The following is a 21,256-nucleotide window of genomic DNA, read 5'->3' as shown; positions in this document are numbered from 1 at the left end:
GTGTACCTGGCGCTGAGTTGATAATCTTTGTTTTTTTTTGAAGTTATGTTTACAAACGTGTTTCGTGGGGCGAAAAGTAAATTCCCGGTGCTGTGAACTGAAGCTCAAATGACATATCTAGCTTTTGAGGAAGGCTTTGGTAAGTGCTTTATTGTTTCATCTATAGTTTTATGTACTATTTCCAGAGATTACTTTGGTAATTATTCCAATTGAGTACTATTTATGATTTTTTTTCTCTGAAATTCCGAAATGGGGTTAACTGAACACTACCAAATGGGGTTAACTGAACACTACCAAATGGGATTAAAGAGGACATTCCCAGTTAACCCCATGGATTACAAGTTAGGCAAAACATTCACTAAAACTTGTTTTTTGATTTTAATTGCAGTATTTTAACAACTAAAAGGAGAAAAAGGACAACCAACCATGGGACCTATTCAGAAGTCATTGAAATAAGTTTTCCGTATCTCTTAGTGAAAATGTACATAATATAAGTATTAAGACAAACAAAAAATCATCCTCAGATGTATTTCTTTAATTTTTAAGACTTTTCCACTTGTTCATTTGACTTAATAAAAGTTTCCTCTTTCAAAAGTATGCTTTTTCATCTTAGTGTCCAGTCAACCCACCCCCAGTGCCCAGTTAACCCACCCCACGGGGTTAACTGAGCACTTTCCCATTTTTTACAAAATCTAAATTTTGACCATGAAGAAATTTAAAAAATGAAACATACTATTTTTTGCAGATACCTTACATTATACTGAAGACATTGTACTTTAAAGATTAACTCTATCTATCACCAAATTTGTTTTATGATTTTTCAAACAAAATGGTGCCCACTTAACCCCAGTCTACCCTAGTGTTTGTCAGATACTTTTTCACGATTGATGTCACTCCGACAGACTGCATGATATCGACTTCCGTCCCTTTGTACTGCATACGGTCGAGCAAATGCCGGGGATGATTGTTAGCCAACTTGACTTTGGGTTTCGTAGCATCTGCGGCGGCTCCAGGATTTTTCTCGAGTTTAACTTCTACACGCATGAAGATCCTCGAATATTAAGGCGCGGTGATCAGGCCGTCGGTATCGGGGGTGAGCCAGATCGAATCGTTGTTTCCACGCCGTTCGTCGACCGGACCGAAACGGATATATTCGTATTCGATGATCTCTTGTCGTCAAGATTCCATCGTTCTTATTTTGGATTTTTCACCACGAATCCGAGTTGTATGAGAGCCCTCTTGGAATATTCGGTCCAAGTTTTCCTCTACTGCTGCTGCTGCTGCTGGCAACTGCTCCGTGAACTATCAATATTATTATATGCAAGAGAATTTAGGAACGTAGCGTCGTTCTGGATCCTTCGTTTACCCATAAGTTACCGGTCTCGCGTGCAGTCGAACTGTCACTTCTTCACAACCAAAATTGATCGCTCTTTCTTGTCGTCCTACTATATTAACGCGCAAACGCTGGATATCTTATCACCCAAGAGGGGGTAGTAATGAATCGTCGACGGTTGCCCTACCATTTTGAATCCTGGTTCGATATCGGGAGCAATCGCATAGATGTGATATCCGTGCGCCCCGTTCACGTATCCACCGTCGGCGATTCTGCATTCGACGCATATCATGTTTACGGGTGAGATGTTGACGCGATAGTCAGCTTCGTGCCATTCGTCCTGTGCTAAGAGACGCGATCCGAATCCGAGCACCTTAGGTAAAGTGCCGGGTCTGCGGAAATCGATCCAGTACTTACTTGGATTTGATGCTTACTTTGAGCGTACCGTTGTTTGCTTTGAGTTTGATACCTACTGCTCCGCCAAGTTGTTCCTGAAAGTATTCTTCTATACCCTCGATCTCGTAGGCTCCGATCGGGAACGGAATTTCCGAGTAATTCTCGTCGCGGCTCTCGGAGTAGAAAAGCTGTCTATTCGTTTTGTCGATGTTCGGGATGGGATAATAAGTTACAAAACCCGTGAGACCAACCTCGCAAGGTCCAAACAACCCGAGAGGTCTAGGCAGTGCAAACGCGAGTGCGTTGCTCCTTAACGTCAACATGAACGTGTGACATCTTTATTTATTTGTCTCCATATTTTCCCGAATACTATATATTCCTGGTTTGTACGTGCCATTCTAAACATCGATTCCCGCAGACGCTCGAGTTGAAATTTTGTTCGCTATCATAATTATATCGTATTGTCTTCGTCGTCGTTGAGCTACCGCTCGTTGGCTGGGGACCGTAAGAATGAATGGGAATTATAAAGCATTGGTAGTGTCAGCGGCAACAAAGCCGTCTCCGTTGTCGCCCTTGCTCGGCCTTAGGTAACTCATGAGCCCTGTCTACAACGCTCTTCTGCCATGCCCACGGCTCATGAGTGCCGCATTCAGTTGGCACATAGTTCGGTTTGAAAGAATGTAACATCCCGCTTTCCTGTTTCTCCAAAAGGAAGTCTCTCACTTTTACATTGTTTCTTATGTAGCCTCAACGAACCCACTTCATCTTTCCTACTCGTCTATAGTTCTGTTTGGCAGAAATGCGTCCAAATGGTTGAGACAAGACACCTCGTTTTAACATGCTAGTTCATATCAGAGAGTATGGAGTACCAGTATTCTTTGGTTCCTATTGCATACCTGTGATATCTGGACTACAATTGGCAATATTGGGAGCTACCATTTCCAGGCCATCTGTGAGAACAGTTGTATGCATGGTACATACGTTGTACCCATACGGAGTCAGACATTGTATTCCTAATTCCGAAGTGCAGTTCATTTCTTATGCTGCTCTTCGTTTTCAGAAAATGTTTCGAGATTATTCTATGCTTAAATTAAGATTCCTCGGCTGTCTAAGGATACGCTGAGTAGTTTTTATCCATCAGTTCAAAAACCTTCAGCCTCTTCTCCGACCCAAACGTAAACACAGTCAATGATATACAATGAAGTTCGCCTTATGACCGATCGAATCTTGTACCTAGGTGTCGATTGGTCAAACAATATTTACGCCTGTTTGTAGGCTCTTCTCCACGCACAAACTGGAACTATCTCTTCGATTTTTCAGTGAGATCTGCACAAAATTCCTTGAAAATCGCAAAATCTGATCTATGATATTTCCTGAACACATCGCTTACCTTCAAAGATCGTCGACGCTAAAAATGAACACGTTGGTAACAAGTTGGTCTGGCCCAACATGGTCGCAACATGGTGAATGTAACCTATTATCATAAATGATATCGACATTTTATCATCATGATATCAACATGTTATCACCATGATATCGCACACTGAAAAAAAAAATTTCCAAAATGCCAAAATGCTTAAATAGGCGCGATGCACGTTCTTAGGCTTAATTTTCATCGCAGTCACCAGAGAAGTAACGCTGAGAGAACCTGACACTCAATATTCGCCAGAGTTAAGCCGCGCTGCGCCCGAGGTCCCAAGCGGTCACCCATCGAAGTACTAACTACGCCCGACGTTGCTGAACTTTGGTGATCGCCCGAGTGTCGCTGCCACTCCGCCATCGACGCTCGCGTGAGACTTGTGGCTAATTCAGCACTAATAAACGTCCGCAGATCTGATTCAATGATTAGAAGCAACGATATTCTTGCAATTTTGTACATCATTCAGTTCCACAATGAAGGATACGAAAATAATATAAAGTAGATCAAGTTTTTGAAAGAGAAGAGTACGAACAACACATGAAAAAAAAAAAAAATAAAATAAAATATGGACGGATTATTAGTTATTAAAAATGAAAATATTAAAAACGAAATCATCATCATTAATATAAACTTCGAAGGATTCAGACTCTTAGCGATTCCACCTTTTTCTATTTCACTCGAGAGGTTGCCAGATTGTGCGACAAATGTGAATATTTTACATGGATTTGAATTGGGAAAAGTGCTAAAAAAGCAACTTATCTGGCAACAATAGAGTCCGGGAGAGACGAGGGACTGTCTTCCAGGGAAAACCCATGATTTAGCCGGAAATGTCATTAAAACAATTGATTCCGTTTGAAGCATCAATTGTATACTAGGGGAAAGCTATTTGAAAATAATAATTGTAAATGGACCAAGATGCTACAAAAAAGGAACAAGGAAAGGGCAAGGAAATGAAATGAGGATATGATTACTAATATTCAATCAGAGAGAATAAAACAAAAACATCAGCGAAATTTATATGCGATGAAAATATAAGAAAAAAGCACGAGTGGGCTCATTGCGATTCGGAACTCGAACTATACTATCGTTGAGCAGTTTTTAGACCCCTACGCCACCGATAATCTTCTTAAGAGGTAAAGATGAACTTTTGCTACTTCAGCGAGTCAAATCGCGGAAGGAGATCCATGGATTATCTTTTTCCGCTACCCGAAGGGATGACGTCCCAATCAAATGCGTTTTTAAAGAAATGATCGATCCCCATCATCGCTTCATCTCCACACATCTATTCATGTGTAAATGATGGCACGCTCCGGCAACAAGGTTTTGTGACGAAATCATTTTTGCCTGCAGAGTCTCCAAAATGTATACATCTTAGTGATCAAATGTTCAATCACTGAGAATAATGGCTCGCGTAGCGAGCCGAATGTCAATCGCGTAGCGAGGGATCGGGGTCCAGGGTGCGCAGCCCCTCGGCTGGCCGTTCTGGACGCGCAAGTCCAGTACGGCTAGTAATATAATAAATATAATATATAATACAATAAATTATAATATATTAAAATACATTAATAATAATAATATTCATTTTTCATTCATTTATATACATACATATGAGTCGTTTTTACAGCGCTCTTCGGCGCTCTACGACGCCCAATCGCCACAAAGCTCGGTCTTCCCACAGGTCATCAGGGAGTTGACACTCCCTCATCTCACTCAACACCCCCTGTCGCCAACCTCTCACTGGGCGACCCCTACGTCTCCTCCCAGGAGGAACCCAATCAAGCATCTTTCATTTATATTATTTATTTATATTACTAGCCGTTCTGGACGCGCTTTGCGCGTCCGTCAGAGCCAGCCGAGGGGCTGCACCCCCTGGACGCCGATCCCTCGCTACGCGATTGACATTCGGCTCGCTACGCGAGCCATTTTTCTCAGTGATTAAACATTTGATCACTAAGATGGATACATTTTGGAGACTCTGCAGGCAAAAATGATTTCGTCACAGAACCTTGTTGCCGGAGCGTGCCATCATTTACACATGAATAGATGTGTGGAGATGAAGCGATGATGGGGATCGATCATTTCTTTAAAAACGCATTTGATTGGGACGTCATCCCTTCGGGTAGCGGAAAAAGATAATCCATGGATCTCCTTCCGCGATTTGACTCGCTGAAGTAGCAAAAGTTCATCTTTACCTCTTAAGAAGATTATCGGTGGCGTAGGGGTCTAAAAACTGCTCAACGATAGTATAGTTCGAGTTCCGAATCGCAATGAGCCCACTCGTGCTTTTTTCTTATATTTTCATCGCATATAAATTTCGCTGATGTTTTTGTTTTATTCTCTCTGATTGAATATTAGTAATCATATCCTCATTTCATTTCCTTGCCCTTTCCTTGTTCCTTTTTTGTAGCATCTTGGTCCATTTACAATTATTATTTTCAAATAGCTTTCCCCTAGTATACAATTGATGCTTCAAACGGAATCAATTGTTTTAATGACATTTCCGGCTAAATCATGGGTTTTCCCTGGAAGACAGTCCCTCGTCCCTCCCGGACTCTATTGTTGCCAGATAAGTTGCTTTTTTAGCACTTTTCCCAATTCAAATCCATGTAAAATATTCACATTTGTCGCACAATCTGGCAACCTCTCGAGTGAAATAGAAAAAGGTGGAATCGCTGAAAGTCTGAATCCTTCGAAGTTTATATTAATGATGATGATTTATCATATTAATAATATAAATTCGTAATATTATTTAATAATTTTTATAATGACTTCCTGGTCCCATCTTAATTGAGCAACATTCTTTTGAATTCAGGCCGCAGATATAAATGAAATTTTATTCAATGCACAAATGTGTTTCGGAAGTACAATAGAAAAAAAGTCTAAAGGAAAACTTACTCACAGAAAAAATATCAACATGGATTTCAAAAATTAATACGACCACAAAGGCAAGAATAAGAAAATCGTCTTTGAACATATCTATGGAACTACACATACAATAATAAGACGCCAACCGAATGTTTCCGACTTTCTCCGAATATATACTGAAAGTTCGGTGCAAATAACCGAAATGATCGATTTCCGTGACCTTAAAAGTTCGGTAAAACCTTACCGAACTCAGTTGGTCGTGTGCTCCAAACGCCTCAATGCCGTTAAGTTAAAAAAAAAACCCAATACCTAGGTTTGTGCCACCGAACAACCGTACACCGAAGGGTTCGGTAAAAATCACCGAACCTTTTACTTTCTCGCTCCCCTAGGGTAGAGAGGAAGTATTGTCATCCTCCAAGAAAAAAAAAAAGTTGAAATTTCATCATTTCTAGACGTTTTAAGGTCCCAGGAGTCAAAATAACCGTACTTGAAAAAATGTGTGTCCGTCCGTCCGATGTCCCCCAAATCTGTGTAAAGCGATATCTCAGAATTTATCTGTTCGATTTCATTCAAAATTCTCACAGAACACCATATCTATGGTCTCCTTATGCACGTCAAACGATTTTGAGGTACGCTAAAATTTGGGGGGGGGGGGATACGCTAAAGTGTCCATTTTTAGCAAAATCACACGGAAAGCTCATTTTGAAAGACTGTAAATTTTGAAAAATGCCTGTAATTCTTTAACAATGGGCATCAAGCACATCATCTGGGTCATTAATTTAAGTTCCTAAAATATCTTTGCACTAAACTCAAAATTCAAGGGATTACGAGGCCCAAAAGTAGGGCGCTTTGCTCCGCGACATCACAAACAGCTCATTTTCAAGGACTGTAAATTTTAGAAAAAAATGCCTTTAATTCTTCGAAAGTTACCATAAGAGCACCATCTGGTTCATTTATTTAAGTTCGTGTGAGGTCTTTGGACTAAACTAAAAATTGAAGGGTTACGCGTCATGTAGCGTGGAGAGCACTTCGGTCAGAAGGAGAGCTCATGGACGGTAGATTTTGAAAAAATGCCTTTAATTCTTTGAAAGTTGGCTCAAAAGCACCACCTGAGTCATTAATTAAGTTCCTAAAGGATCCTCGGACTAATCTTATAATTGCAGAGGGGCCGATAGGAAACGCTCAATTCTCCGATAAATGAGTCGGCACGCTCCTAGATAATAGCAGCAAACGCTTTGAGTCAGACGAAACCTAGGAATTCAAATGCATTATATAATGCATCATATACTATCTCCAAAATTACTCCGTAGGTATACACCAAGCAAAATTAGACAACTAATTAGGTACTTACATTACATACTATGAATCATCAAAGCTAACGCAAGAACTTAGATCTTTATTAGAAACTAATATGTTTGTTGTTAATGAATTTAGAATCCCGGCAGATTCCATCTTTCGCGGTTCCTTTTTACGAGGTACTGAACACAAATATAATATAATAAAACTGCACAAACATAATTATTGACAATAAAGCGTGTTATAACCCGTCGAGGTTTGTTGAAGTTTGTTGTTGTTGTTGTTTACATACACGGGGTTACGACAGGTTACGAGCAGCAAGAAGGTGGCGCTCTCTATTGTTTTCGTTTTGAATTACGGGGATACGTGCTAAGGAACTGGCGCTCTTGGCGGGCGGGTGGTGAACCATTACCAGCAGGTAGGTAGATTCTCCCGCCTTTAAAATTTGGGCGATGCTAAGCGAAAACCGTTTAGTTTTAAGACTATTTAAACATCAAATAGTCATTCTACCCATTAAATTAGATTTTTGATGGCTTTTGACCGTGCTTAAGGAAATATTATAATATATAATCGTATCTGAAGTATGATGCCAATGAATCTAATGGATCCTAATGAATCGTAGAAAAGCTAAGATTTTTACACATAGCCGTCTTTAATAGGAGGCATCATTAATCAATTACATATTTAATTGAAGATGCCTCATAATATCGACAAGTCGAGTCCGAATATATGAATTCATCACATATCTCGAAGACATTCACAATAAAGTGCAGTGGTTTGAATAAAAATTTCATAACTATTATCCTGCGATCAAAATTCCAATCAAACTTTATGATTTTGTGAAATTGGCAGTATTTTTCTAAATATTCCAGCAAAAGCGAGAAAGTATTGTGCGATCTTCGCACCATGATGCCCCCCCCCCCCACATGCCGGCAAGAAGCGCCGGGCATAAATTGGCCTTTTCAGTGCAATGATATGTTCCTATGATGGAACCAACAGATACCAAACTTTACATCAACTCTTTATCATGATTGTAAGAAAGTCCAAATTGATATCATCATGTTACCATATTTGTGCAATGTTGTTAACAACATTTTTTTTAAATCATGTTTATATCATATTGGGACTTGCCATATTGCTAGCGTGTTGATCTTTTACCCCAAGTTGATTTCACGTTGATACCATGTTGACATCATCTTGATACCAACATGGGCATTTTAGACCATGTTGGTAACAACATAGTCTCAATATGTTACCAACATGTTCATTTTTAGCGGGGTGTTGTCGAAAGCGACAGTCAACAATTCCTCCCGTTTGTGCGTGGAGAATATCCATGTGGATTTTAAATACGATTGGAATCGGTAAGAATGAAGAAGAGTCGTAAAAATATTGCCAAAACTTACCATCTTTAGGAATATTGGTCGCTCTGTGGAAACGAACATTCTCGAAAATTACAGGAACCTCGGTGTACAGCTCACCTCGCATTAAACCTACTGTCTCCCAAGCAAGGGCCTTTGAAATAAAATTATTTTTTGTTTTACTTTTTTTATGTACAAACAAAAAAAAAGGTTCAGAAAAAGGAGAGAAAGAAAATGAAAAAAAAGAGAAATTGAAACACTGCGACATTTTAAGATTTGCACATGACTCATTATGTTGTCTGATACTTTGGTTGCATTATACTCATTGTCTAGTAAACTGATGAATTTGAGGGCGAAAAGTTTACTTTAACCTACAGTTTGGCCCAAGTGAGTAAAAAATCAGCGTGGGACTAAAAATTGACATGATGAATCCATTTCTCATTAAATTTTAGATATAGAGTCTACTTTTAAGAAATACTTTAATTTGGCCATTTAATTATGTTGTGCGGGCGCAAAATTCAAAAAAATAAACTATTCAAAATTTTCAGTTGGTTTCAATTAAAAATAATTTACATTTTGACAAAAGTTTTGACTTAAAGATGGTCTGTAAAAGTTGGATATGGTTTTTCAAAATTTTGTTACTTTGATTTGATGTGCATATGATGGGTTGATCTTCAAAAACAACGGAACGGCGAGAGCTAAACCATGGGGCTCGATTTATACGTAATTTTAGTTGTAGAAGTTGGGGGGGGGGGGGCAATTCTAAGATGCCGACCAAATTGGGCCGCCATCTTTTTTCAAGTATACAGGGGGAAAGGCGCTGCTATTCCGCGCTTACTCTTTAGCAATTTAGCCGGTTCTCTTCTAAGACTTATCCCAACGGATAAACACTCCTTGTCCATGTTTGTTTTACCATTCATTTTAATTACTTACTCAGAATTTTAAAGCCTCTCAAGGAGGATTTTAAGTTTCTTGGGGGAGAGGAGAAGGCCCTAGGACCCCCTCCTTCCTACACACACCTCTCCGATGAGCAAAGAACATTCTTAAACTCATATTTGAAATTTCCTATGTACCAAGAAAACCTATTGGCGTCTATTTCATACGGCATATGAAGCCACCTACGGTCATTTTCCCACCATAAAGGCCATTTCGGGCGCCATGCTGGATTTTGCCCCTAACCCCTTCGACCGGATCACCGTTTTAATGTGAATTTGAGGCCACTTTCCCGCCAAGGGGCCCATTTCGGCCGCCATCTTGGATTTGCCCCCCCTTAGGTCGAAGGATTTTTTAAATTCGGGAATTCGGCCCTACAACTAAAATTACGTATAAATCAACACCTTAGTCACGTCTGTAGGAAAATGTATACATACATACGTGTAGTGTTTACATATTTGAATGTGTTTCGCAGGGAAAACAAAGCCAAGAAGTTCCAAACATTATAATTAGATTAAAAAATTAAACTTTTAGACTCTAATTATAATTTTTGGAACTTCTTGGTTTTGTTTTCCCCGCGAAATGGTGTGGACCCAGGACCCAGCGCCATTTCTCAATCTTGTTACGTACAGTTCGAGCCACTTTTTGTTTTTTCACTTACAGGGTGTACCAAAAGTCCGTCCCACCCCTGCTAACTTTTGAGCGAATTGAGCTAGGGTAATGAAACTTTGGGAATGTTCTTATCTCAAAGGGGATCATCTTTTTTTTTGGGGGGGGGGGGGGTCAAAATTTTGGGAAAAGTTAAAAAAACGAAATTTAAGGTGATTAAATTTGACCGTTTAAATTTCGTTTTTTTAACTTTTCCCGAAATTTGGGGACTTGCCAACGTAATGTTGAACTGATTTTGACCTTACTGAGATAATGTGGAGGCAAATCCAGAGGAAATTGGCTTATTTCGCAGGAAAATTGAATGACCTTTGAATTGACGTACTTGGGAGTCCGAGCCCCCCCTTAAAATTACAGCGAAGTGATTTCTGCAATTTTTACGTAAAAGCGAACACAATTTGGTAAATTTTCCCGTTTTATTTTTTTCTTTACGATAATTTGAACCGGAGTTATGATTTTTTGAAAATAGGTCAAATTTGACCTTTGACCTATCATAACTTGGTCAAAAATTGAGATATTGATCTGCGGTTTGCGCCAAAATTCTTAAGTTTTTTATGCTCTTTCGAATGAGGTATCACAAGATAGGGGTTGCTTTTTGAAAAAAAAAAGTTGGGGGGCCCCTGTACCCCCTGAGGGGGGGACCAAAATTTTGACCCCCTCAAAAGATGGTCCCCTTTGAGATAGGAACATTCCCAAAGTTTCATTTCCTTAGCTCAATTCGTTCAAAAGTTAGAGGGGGGGTCGGGGACTTTTCGCTCACCCTGTATGTCATGAGAAAAATTTTCGTAACCCGATTTCTTATGAACAGGGAACACAAAATATTCTGTGTTTCCTGTTTATGTATATACTAGGGGGTTACGCCCCCTGATTACACCCTGAAGGCGCCCGGCGCCATCAAGAGGCCGCTTCGCGGCTCTTTTTTGTAGCCACAGCGTTAATAAAATTCATATCTCATGATAAAATGTGTTTAACAATGGAGATGTTGCATGTGTGAGGAATGTGCGATTTGACAAAAGAATCTTTTGTAAAAGTTCGCGAAAAACACGATGGTGCCACTGGTTTTCTCTGAAATCAACTGCCAAGCTCAAAAAAAGCTCCCAAATTGAGACTAAAATGGAGGGGATATCCCACGCTATCCTGAGAGTCCACCTCTACATCAAGACTAACTCTCCATGCAAAGATAGGGAGCAAATACATTAGCAGTGATGCCGTGTTTTCAGTTTTAGAGTCTCCAAATAAAGTGGCAGCCCTGTCAATGTATTTGATCCCTATCTTTGCATGAAGAGTTTGTCTTGATAGAGGTGGACTCTCAGGATAGCGTGGGATATCCAGGGCCGGATTTACCTATAGGGCACTGGGGCACTTGCCCATAGCGGCAAATTTTGGCACTGGATTAATTGAAAGTTAAAGCGAGAAAAAAGGAAAAAATGGAGACAGAGACGGAGCGAAGTGAAAAGATGAGCGGCAAAATGTATGAAGGAAGGGAGTTGACGCTTGACGGGAGCGGCAAAGCTGCCGCCCCTTAGGCCCGGCCTTGAGCGCTAGGATGATCGTTCGTTGGAGTGATACTAAACAACACGGCAATTTGAAACATCAAGGCAGACTTGATAATCAATTTAGACGTCGATGCTCTGGTTGACAGCTTTGCTAAACTGAAAACCCGGAGAAAAACTTTTTAACCTGATCTTCCGAAAATACATTGCAACTAATACATTGAGCTACACTAGCTTCAACTTTGTCTCCACATTTTATTTTTGTCTCATCCATCCATTCCATTTTATATATTCGCGGCGCATTTTGAAGCAGCTACGCGCACGCGCCCAGGCGGCGCACGAGGGGGGGGGGACAAGATGAGATGTCGTGGGAAGTTGGGAGTGCGGAGAGGGGGGGGAGGAGGGGATACTGTTGACAATATAGTGGCGAAATATTGCAGACCCAGGGGCGGCAAAATGTAGCTTGCCCAGGGGCGAAGAAAAGCTAAATCCGGCCCTGGGGATATCCCCTCCATTTTGGCCTCAACTTGGGAGCTTTTTTTGAGCTTGGGAGTTGATTGAGAGAAAACCAGTGGCACCATCGTGTCTCTCGCGAACTTTAACGTATGAATCAACAATCAAATCGCAAATTCCTCACAAATGCAACATCTCCATTCTCTGCAAAACTTTCATGACGGAAGTAGTAAGAGCCTATCGATGGTGTCTAATTTTTCTTCATTTTCATTTTTTTCATTTATCCATTTATACATTTTCTTTTTAAAATTTTCTTTCCTTTTCGATTTTTATCTTTGCGTCTTCCTCTTTCAGCTGCTAATCAATGTTGGTTTCATTTCCCCATTAAAAAAAATACTTCAGTAGGTGTATTTTCCTTTTGAGAACGAAGTGATTTTCGTTTTTGATAAACAAAAAAGAAGAAAAAATTTGAAGTCAAAAGGATGCCTTTCGCAATGATTGATTAATAGATAAAAGCAGTAAAACAACGTGAGATGATTTACAGGTCGTAATAAATAAGCTATACGGACGGGATTCGAACCTACAATACGGAATGGCATGGAGGTGCACACCTGACGGGCCGTAGATGACTCGGCCACCGCCAATTATGTTTTTAATGAGATGAATCTCTTGTTCATAGAATAGAGCTAATGCGCAGGCTACACGGCCACTGCGCAACCGTCTCAGCTACTGCGCAGCCTTCTGCGCACACCAGTTGCAGAGCATTCTGTGAATTCGCTCACTTTTATAACGTAATTATAAAAAAACGTGGGTCCTATTTCTAAAATCTGATGAAAGCGGGCTATCTAGATAAAATTGCCTGTCGACAGCCGCAAGAATCATGAAAATCGGTCCGGTAGGACGCTGGAACGAAGCGTTACCAGTTAGGAGGTCTCGGAGCTTATAATATCATTAATATAAACTTCGAAGGATTCTGCCTTTTTCTATTTCACTCGAGGGGAAGTGTCCCCTCCCGGACTCTCTTCCCCACCCGGTGACTGACGCTGCGCTGTGCTGAACGGTTCAGCCTGAACCTTTCCCCTACGTCTGACCGTTCCCCACTCCTCTGTCAATCGAACCATATGCCACCGCTTACGTATTGTCGCTCGCCCACCCAGGTACCTACCGGCCAGCGGTCAGTTGATGATAAATCTCGCTCATGCTCCTACGCAGCTACGCATTGATTACCTACGCCAGCGAATTACTTTCCAAATAATTAGAATTTCTTCGATAATAGTTTTCTTTATTTATTCGACGGTATTTTTTCTCTGTTCTACTGTGATTTCCTTGGTTCTCTACTGTGTTTGACTGTGTTGAAATTTATATTAATACTCACACGGAGAAAAAACTTCGTGCATGGGACCCGACGTTGAGATCATATGAATCTCTTAAAACTTGAGGTCCAGCTGCCGAAATTCGGGTCAGAAATCTGAAACACTTCGGTATGCACCGAGTACTTCAGATGTGTGACCTGAAACCTTCGGTATATACCGAACTACTTCAATTGTCTGACCCGAACTTCGGCAGATGGACCTTAACTTTTCGGATGCGTGATCCGAAAACTTCAGAGATCCATATGATCTCAGCTTCGGGTTCCATGCACAAAATTTTTTTCTCCGTGTTTCCTTTTAGGGGACGCAACTAAAATTTCAGTAAATTTTTTCAGAAAAGTAAAAAAAGTGGCTAACAATGGTTCCTCACCTTCTCGTGGTGTTGGCTGTTTTTACTAAGTGGGAACCGTCCATAAGATATAGTCTATTTCTTGCCCTGCCATTATTATTCTACAAGTTAATTGTGGAATGAGAGTTTCATAATGTTTTCTATGAAATCTTTAAAATATAGTGATAAAAAATTTGCAACTACTACAAAATCGGCTCGCGAAGCGAGCCGAATGTCACTCGCGCAGCGAGTGACAGGGGGTCCAGGGGGCGTAGCCTCCGGCTAGGCGTGACGGGCGCGCGAAGCGCGCCCAGAACGGCTAGTAGATGTATATGCATGTATTTCCGCCTTTTTAAGATTTTTCGATTTTTAAGTAGTTAGGTATATCTTTCTTTCGTTGCAAAATATTTTGACCAATTTTTTCCATTCCGTAGAGGTTCATTAAAGCCACTATTCATGCCTAAGCAAATTGTTTGAGGCAATAGATTTTAAGGGGTCGGGCTCGATAAAGAGGGGAGGTACAATCTTGTCCACTTGACAATTCAAGTTAAAATGAGAAATTTCAGCTGACCTTCTTACGGGTGGTACCTAATTTTCCCCTAGGACTGGATTGGTATTGAATTTCAGCAAAATCGGCTGAGCCGTATAAAAATGGCGAGCTTTGAACGTTTAAGGCGAGCACAGATTAGTCCAGATCGCTAACATCCAATCTAGCTAATGCTTAGGAAGCGTGAGTAATTTTGCTACAGGTTAGGCAACTTTCGAAAATTGATGGCACTACCAGTAGTGAAAGAACTTGACCGGATCGAGAGAAATTTCCTCTTGAATCTGATTATAAAGCTTTAATAGAGAATAAATAGTAATGTGTGATAACGGTTTTTGCTCAAGTAAGATTTTATCAAGTACTGTTATGCTAAGTATTCTGTTTCAATATTCTTACAACAGTTGGTAGCAATTAACTGCTTTCATGGGGGGGCCTGACGGGAATTCAAAACTAGGAACCAAAAGTCTCATTTTGCTAGGATTTTGCTTTAATTTTCGGTCTCTGAGGCTTTAAACTTCAAAAATATGATATATTACAATCTGGCGGTGAAGATCGATTCACCCAGAATAGATGAGAGATAGACATTCCAAATTAAGGGGGAAAGTGCTGCGTCTTTTAATCTGGAAGTATTGAACCACATAAATTCTACTGAGAAACTAATTCTTGAATTCTTCGGAACGTTTCATCCCACAAAAATCTGAAAAAGAAGTATTTTCCCGCCGAAAATCTGCTGCAAATGGCCAAAATTTCAGTTTTGGTTCCTACTTTTAAATGCCCATGGATTTTCCCGCCAACGGCGCTCACAAAACTACTCACGCTCTTCCGCCGATGTCAGCGATCTGGACTAATCTGTGAAGGCGAGGGGGCTGCGCGACATGAGGAAAGCCGCACAGTGGCTCAGGGGGAGAGAGTTTTTGGACAAGCTTATCGTCGCTCAGTGGGTCAGGGAAAGAGAGATTTTGGACAAATTTTTCGTGGCACTGTGGGTCAGGGTAAGAGATCTGTCTTTCAATAAAATCTCACCCTTTTAACCGTTACAACTATTTTCAAAATTCGAAAAAAAGGCTGGAAAAATTAAAAATATTGGTAAATTCCAAGACTCTTGCACCCACTTCGGGAAATACACTTTCCTCCCCGAGGTGGATGCGCGGGTCACTTAATGAAAAGAAGAAACACGACTGAAAAGACGCGCGCGGACGAAGCGTAGCGCCGGTTTTTTTCCTTTTTGCTGGTTAATTCTTTTCTTTTCTATTCCATCAATACTTCGCATAAACTTACAAGGTATCCAGTCGCTGGGTAAAGATTTCGGCCATCAATGACGTGCCCTGACAGATACTCCAGCTCATCATCCTTTAAAGAGATATTCACACTCCGTTCCCCGCTCTTGATCTTTTCCTGCATGCGGTAAGAAGTCACGTACCAATCCTCACTGTGCTCCCATCGGACTAGTGGTGCTATCATAGGAGTACCGCGACTGACTGGTAGTGCAACAGGCGGGTATAACACAGAGAGTTTGGGCGTTAGACCAGCTTCAAATAATCTAAAGGGGGAAATATGGTGAGAAGCAATGATTATAATAATTTAAATTTATTTTGAAAAAAGCGGTAATTACTTTGGTGTCCTAGTAATAGATCCGAAGAGTTGGAAAACTTTGAGGTGCATAAATTATCATCAACTAGCTGCTTCAGCTCGCTACGCTCGCTTGCGCCGCTAGCCGGGGGCAAGCCCCCTGGACCCCCAGTTACTCGCTCCGCGAGTAACTGTTGGCTCGCCTCGCGAGCCAAATTTTGCTACTACCAGTGCTTAGAGGACTTCCTGGAGGCAAAATGATAAATTCAAAAACAAAGAATAGGAAACTAAAAATTACCCACTTTTAGAAAAAGAAACAACCTTGAAAAATAAATAACACTCCTGGAAAAGAAAATCAGAACACTTTTTGAAAATGTAACGGTGCGAAAGGGTGAAGATAAATCACCAATTCTCTTGGAAGAAGACATGAGCCGACCCCCGACATGAGTGAAACTGCCGTAGGACCCATGCTAGGGTAGAAGGGTGACACGTGTTGTGAGCAGGTAGGGATGGGTTTACGTGGAGAGGGAAACGGAAAATCAGAGGGTGAGAGGTCCCCCAACCATATGACTCGTCCAGCGTCAAAAACGCAAATATGTCGTTATCAAATCGAGGTAAATTTTGCAACTTCGGTCGCGCAAATCGAAAAACGAAGGGGTCTTGGCACATCTAGACCCTATGAGCTTTCATTTAAAACAAATCCGAGGAAAATCCGTCGAGTAGTTTCTGAGATCGAATTAGCACAAACTGTCCAGCGTCAAAAATGCAAATATGTCGTTATCAAATCGAGGTAAATTTTGCAACGTCGGTCGCGCAAATCGAAAAACCAAGGGATGTTGGCACGTCTACAGCGTAAGAGCTTTCATTTAAAACAAATCCGAGGAAAATCGGTCCAGTAGTTTCCGAGATCGAATTAGCACAAACTGTTGGAGGCCAAAAAAGGCCTTAGGATATTAAATATATAGATGATGCCAGGTTCAAACAATGCGGGCAGCCACTCGTTCCCAAGTAGCATTGATTGCGATAGATAGCGATTTTATCGGTTGATTATCGCGATTATATCGGGGGCAATTTGTCGCAATATTATCGAATGAAAAATTGCGATTTATGGCCGTTAAATCACTAGGTATGCATCGCAATTTTTTGTTCGGCAAAACCGCGATCAATTTTTGTGGATAAAATCGAGATTAAATCGCCATATATCGCGATAAATTGCCGGGCAATATAAATCGTGATTACATTGCAAGATCGAGGACAATCGCTCAAATGTTGATGATCCTAGCGATTTTATCGCCGATAAAATCGCAATAAATCGCGATTTTTCCGTAGAAAATTCTACTTGGGTTAGATGCCAGCAACATATATGTTGTTGACATCTAACCGAACTTGCCATCATTGATAATCTATGCACCAAAGTTTTTTATCGTGTTAGATCTCTTACTAGGTACAAAAACACCAATTTTTCGACACTTTTCCCCCTTCAATCACTTACAGCAGATTATTGCTGTCTGAAGAGTCAGTGCTCATGAAACATTCTGGACACACGCACTTCATTGAAAACTCTATATGCCACGGACAACTGAGAAGGTATTTAATTCGCAGGCACCTTCGTGCAATCGTTGTAAATTCGTAAATTCTCGATCAAATCTGCTGAACTTGGGCTTGTCTCAAAGCTCATGAGTCAAGCTAGGGCATCCCTTAAACCATAAATCGATATATTTTGTGGTTCTACGGAGCAAGGTCAATGGACGATTGTTTTGGGGTATGTACCTCCCGTTCTAATCCGCCCGAATGATTGGGGCACTATAGTTTACCCTAAGTACTAGGTGGTAAAAATTTTAATAGGTACTAACTTGCCCAAAGAATTAAAGAGAACATGAGCATTGTCTTTATGATCTCGCTGCGTTAACGAAACAGATAAAATATCCTTTGACAGTGATCGTTTCAAAATGGCTTGAAGAAGACCATGAGGAGCGATTTCAATCAAAATAGCTCGATGTGGTATCAGACGACATGCTTCCTCGAAAAGAACAGGACGCAATAAGTTGTTTGTGTGGTACTCGGCGGAGGATAGCTTCGCCAATGATGAGTTCCATTGCGATTCGGGCAGTGAAGTACTTATCCATTTTTCAGAGCGTGCTTTTGGGCTTGGAATCACCTGCTCACAGAAAAGATGAAAAAATAGAAGAAATCACACCAATTTTGAGAACTAAACTTCAGTTGCTACATGCTATCGAAATAAAACGACATTCGCGTAATCTGCTAGCACCACTACCTAGGTATGCAAATAAAAATAATTCGGAAACTATTAGCCCGAGTTCAGCTGAAAGGATTCAACTAACATTTTGAGAAAAATTGAGTAGATGGACTTTCTCACCGGTCTGTCATCTATCTCCATGAAAATTTTAAAATCCAAAAACAGTGCCTGTAGAAGATGATAATTGAAAATATAGGTATTGAATAAGAATATCTCCAACATTAACTTTTCTAGAGAACTAAAATTTTTAATCTCTCTTTCTATCATAGAATAATATTTAAAACGCCGGCTTGGAGTGCTACAGTTTTCCCCTCCGCCCCCTCCCAAGAAAACGGCACGGAAGAAATGACATTTTGAGCAGGGTTTTGCCTCAAGGACACTGAAAAAAAGATTGGTGGAATTAACCATTCCTTCACGCTGTGTGACATACAGCGTGAAAGAATTCTACCAATCTTTTTTTTCAATCTAATGATTTGAAAGTATTGTGTCAACGGAATTCAACAAATTTTTGACAAATCCCAAGTAGCATTTTGCAACGAAAAAATTGCAATTTTAATGAAATAAAATTTCCGGATGATTTCAACTTTTTTGCAAGAAAATTTCAATTATTTTACAACATCTGACCCCCTCATTGTAAAAAAGTTGCAATTTTTTTGCAAATAAATTTCAATATTGACGACCTTTAAATTTCAACCCCTACATTTTCCAGCGGCCAGGGGCGGACCCCCTGGTGTGTGTGTTAAAAATAAATAAAACTTGTGTAGACGCAATGCGGCGTATCCTAAAACCAAGAGCAAGAAGCAGGATTCGAACCCAAGTTCGTCGGGTCGGTGGGCGAACACTCTACCGCTCGGCCACCGGGAATGTGATATTGGTGGCTGGTCAAGTCGGTAAATAGACATCGCGCTTCGTGCGGCTTGCCGGGACTCCGCGCGGAAACGTGCAAAAAGCGTAACTTTAAAAATTGATATCTCGAAAACGGTCGGGAAAAAATAAAAAAAAAAAATAATAGGTAATAATAATAAATAAATACAAATAAAAATAAAATAAAAAAATACAATAAAAATTGCTTCATTTAAAATTGAAAAATTTCACTCCTCAAATTAAGAGAGAGGGAGGGAGAGCAGGGAGAGGGAGGGGGAAGGAAGTGAGGAGAGTGAGAGAAAATGACACTAAAAATTAAATTTCAACATAATGTAAATTCTTTCATTCGCGCGAAACTATCGGCTACTCAAAAACGAAAAATAAAAAAAAAATTTAGAAAGTATTAGGTGAGACATTTACGTCGAAAAAACTTTAAAACAACTAGAAAATTGGATGCCAGGCACATGGCGTGAATTTGTTTCAACATGATTGCACCGAAATTGCAGTCTTTATAGTGCCTTGAAAAAGAAGGTTAGGCAACAAGCATAACCTACACTTTTTGCAAACTCATTCCAATAAAATTGCAACTTCCTCAGCGCCTTCAAATGAACGTATAGGCAACAAGCAAAAATTGTAATCAACTCACAATCCATTGCAATGAAATTGCAATCCATGCTACTTGGGATGTTTTGATAATGGTAATAGAGCGCGATCGTGAAAGTGGATAAATGTTTCGACAAACCTTACATTGAGAGGCTTTTGTCGTAAAAAATTTCGTGGTCCCGAAACCTACCCACCCCCCCTTTGGAGGTAAAGAGGGGGGGGGGGGTCACGATGGTAAAAGTCACGGTTCCCGACCGGATTGCGGATTAATTGCATCAGAATTGAAGACGGTTTCTGCCCAAAAGGGCGGGTAGCGGAGCTTAGGGACCATGAAATTCAGAGTCCTCAGGGTCGATTACCCGGAAAACTGTCTTTTTCTGGAGAATCGACGTCAATTTTGCGACCGAAGAGGAATCTTGAGAAAGTTTTGGAGGGGGCGAGGCCCCCCTCCTCAGGGGTTACTTTCTGCCGTTCAGGGGGGGGGGGGTCAATTAAAACTCTTGGGGGTCACTTAAGATGCAAAAGTGTTCTGCTCCTCAATTTGGATGCAATCAATTTGCGATTCGGAAAGGAGCCCCGATTTTTAAAATTGGACTCCCCGTTTACCCCCCAAGAGAGGCTGGAGGAGCTTCGGGACCATGAAATTTGGATTTCTCGGAGTCGATTACTTGGGAAACCATCTTTTTCTGGAGAATCTACGTTAATTTTGAGATCAAAGAGAAATTATGGAGGGGGGCACTGTCCCCCTCTTTTGGGGGTCATTTTTGGGCCTTGGATGGGCCGATTATGGATTATTAGGGGTCAACTTCACGTGAAATTTTCCGTGCTCTTCAATTCTGATGCGATTAATCCGCAATTCGGTCGGAAACCGTGACTTTTACCATCGTGACCCTCCCCCTTTACCTCCAAAGGGGGGGGGTAGGTTTCGGGACCACGAAATTCGGATTCCTTGGGGTCAATACCCTATTCAACCCCGCGGTCCCCGACTTCGTACGACCTAAAACAACCGAGAAAAAGGTCTGGTGCGGGTGGTCTGAAACACCCTGTATTTCCGGTCACAGAAGAAGTGTACTTATGATTTTTCGGAATAATAATGATTTCCATTACACAATGCGCTGGAGTGTTACACATCACCAATTATTCCATAAAACCCCCGAAAATGGGGTGGGGGGGGAGGCTGAAAATATTTTTATTGAATTCTGTGGGGTTGATTCACTGTAGAAAAATTTCCGTCCTGCTGCTTAATTTTTGGCCGTTTCCGAGAAAAAGTTAGTGGACGGATGGTCGGTAACACCCGTTGTATTAAATTAGAGTGGAGATTCCACCACGGGAAGTCACAGACTCCAAAAAAGTAGAACCTATGTGGATGCATCCTGATGGAATCCATTTCATACATACTGGAAAAATCCAATATATTGCATGAAAAAGCGTCAGTACGGATCCAACTTATACAGGATGACCCAAGAGGCTTAGGACATTTTCTGTAACTGTTAAACGAATTGAGATTC

General features: G+C 40.8%; 1 protein-coding gene across 1 annotated transcript in view; it reads right to left on the bottom strand.

Annotated features, from left to right (window-relative positions):
- Positions 1-21,256, bottom strand: part of FASN3 (Fatty acid synthase 3) — a 253,540-nt gene that overhangs the window by 128,308 nt on the left and 103,976 nt on the right. Inside the window, exons 13-15 of the mRNA XM_072296313.1 lie at positions 17,878-18,182; positions 15,734-15,995; positions 8,714-8,822 (exon numbers count right to left, since the gene is read on the bottom strand). Of these exons, the coding sequence (XP_072152414.1) occupies positions 8,714-8,822; positions 15,734-15,995; positions 17,878-18,182 (676 nt within the window). The remainder of the gene's footprint in view (positions 1-8,713; positions 8,823-15,733; positions 15,996-17,877; positions 18,183-21,256) is intronic.

Source organism: Bemisia tabaci, chromosome 2 (genome assembly GCF_918797505.1).
Source record: "Bemisia tabaci chromosome 2, PGI_BMITA_v3".
In the NCBI taxonomy this organism is placed as follows: Eukaryota; Metazoa; Arthropoda; class Insecta; order Hemiptera; family Aleyrodidae; genus Bemisia; species Bemisia tabaci.
This window is presented reverse-complemented; position numbering and strand designations above follow the sequence as displayed.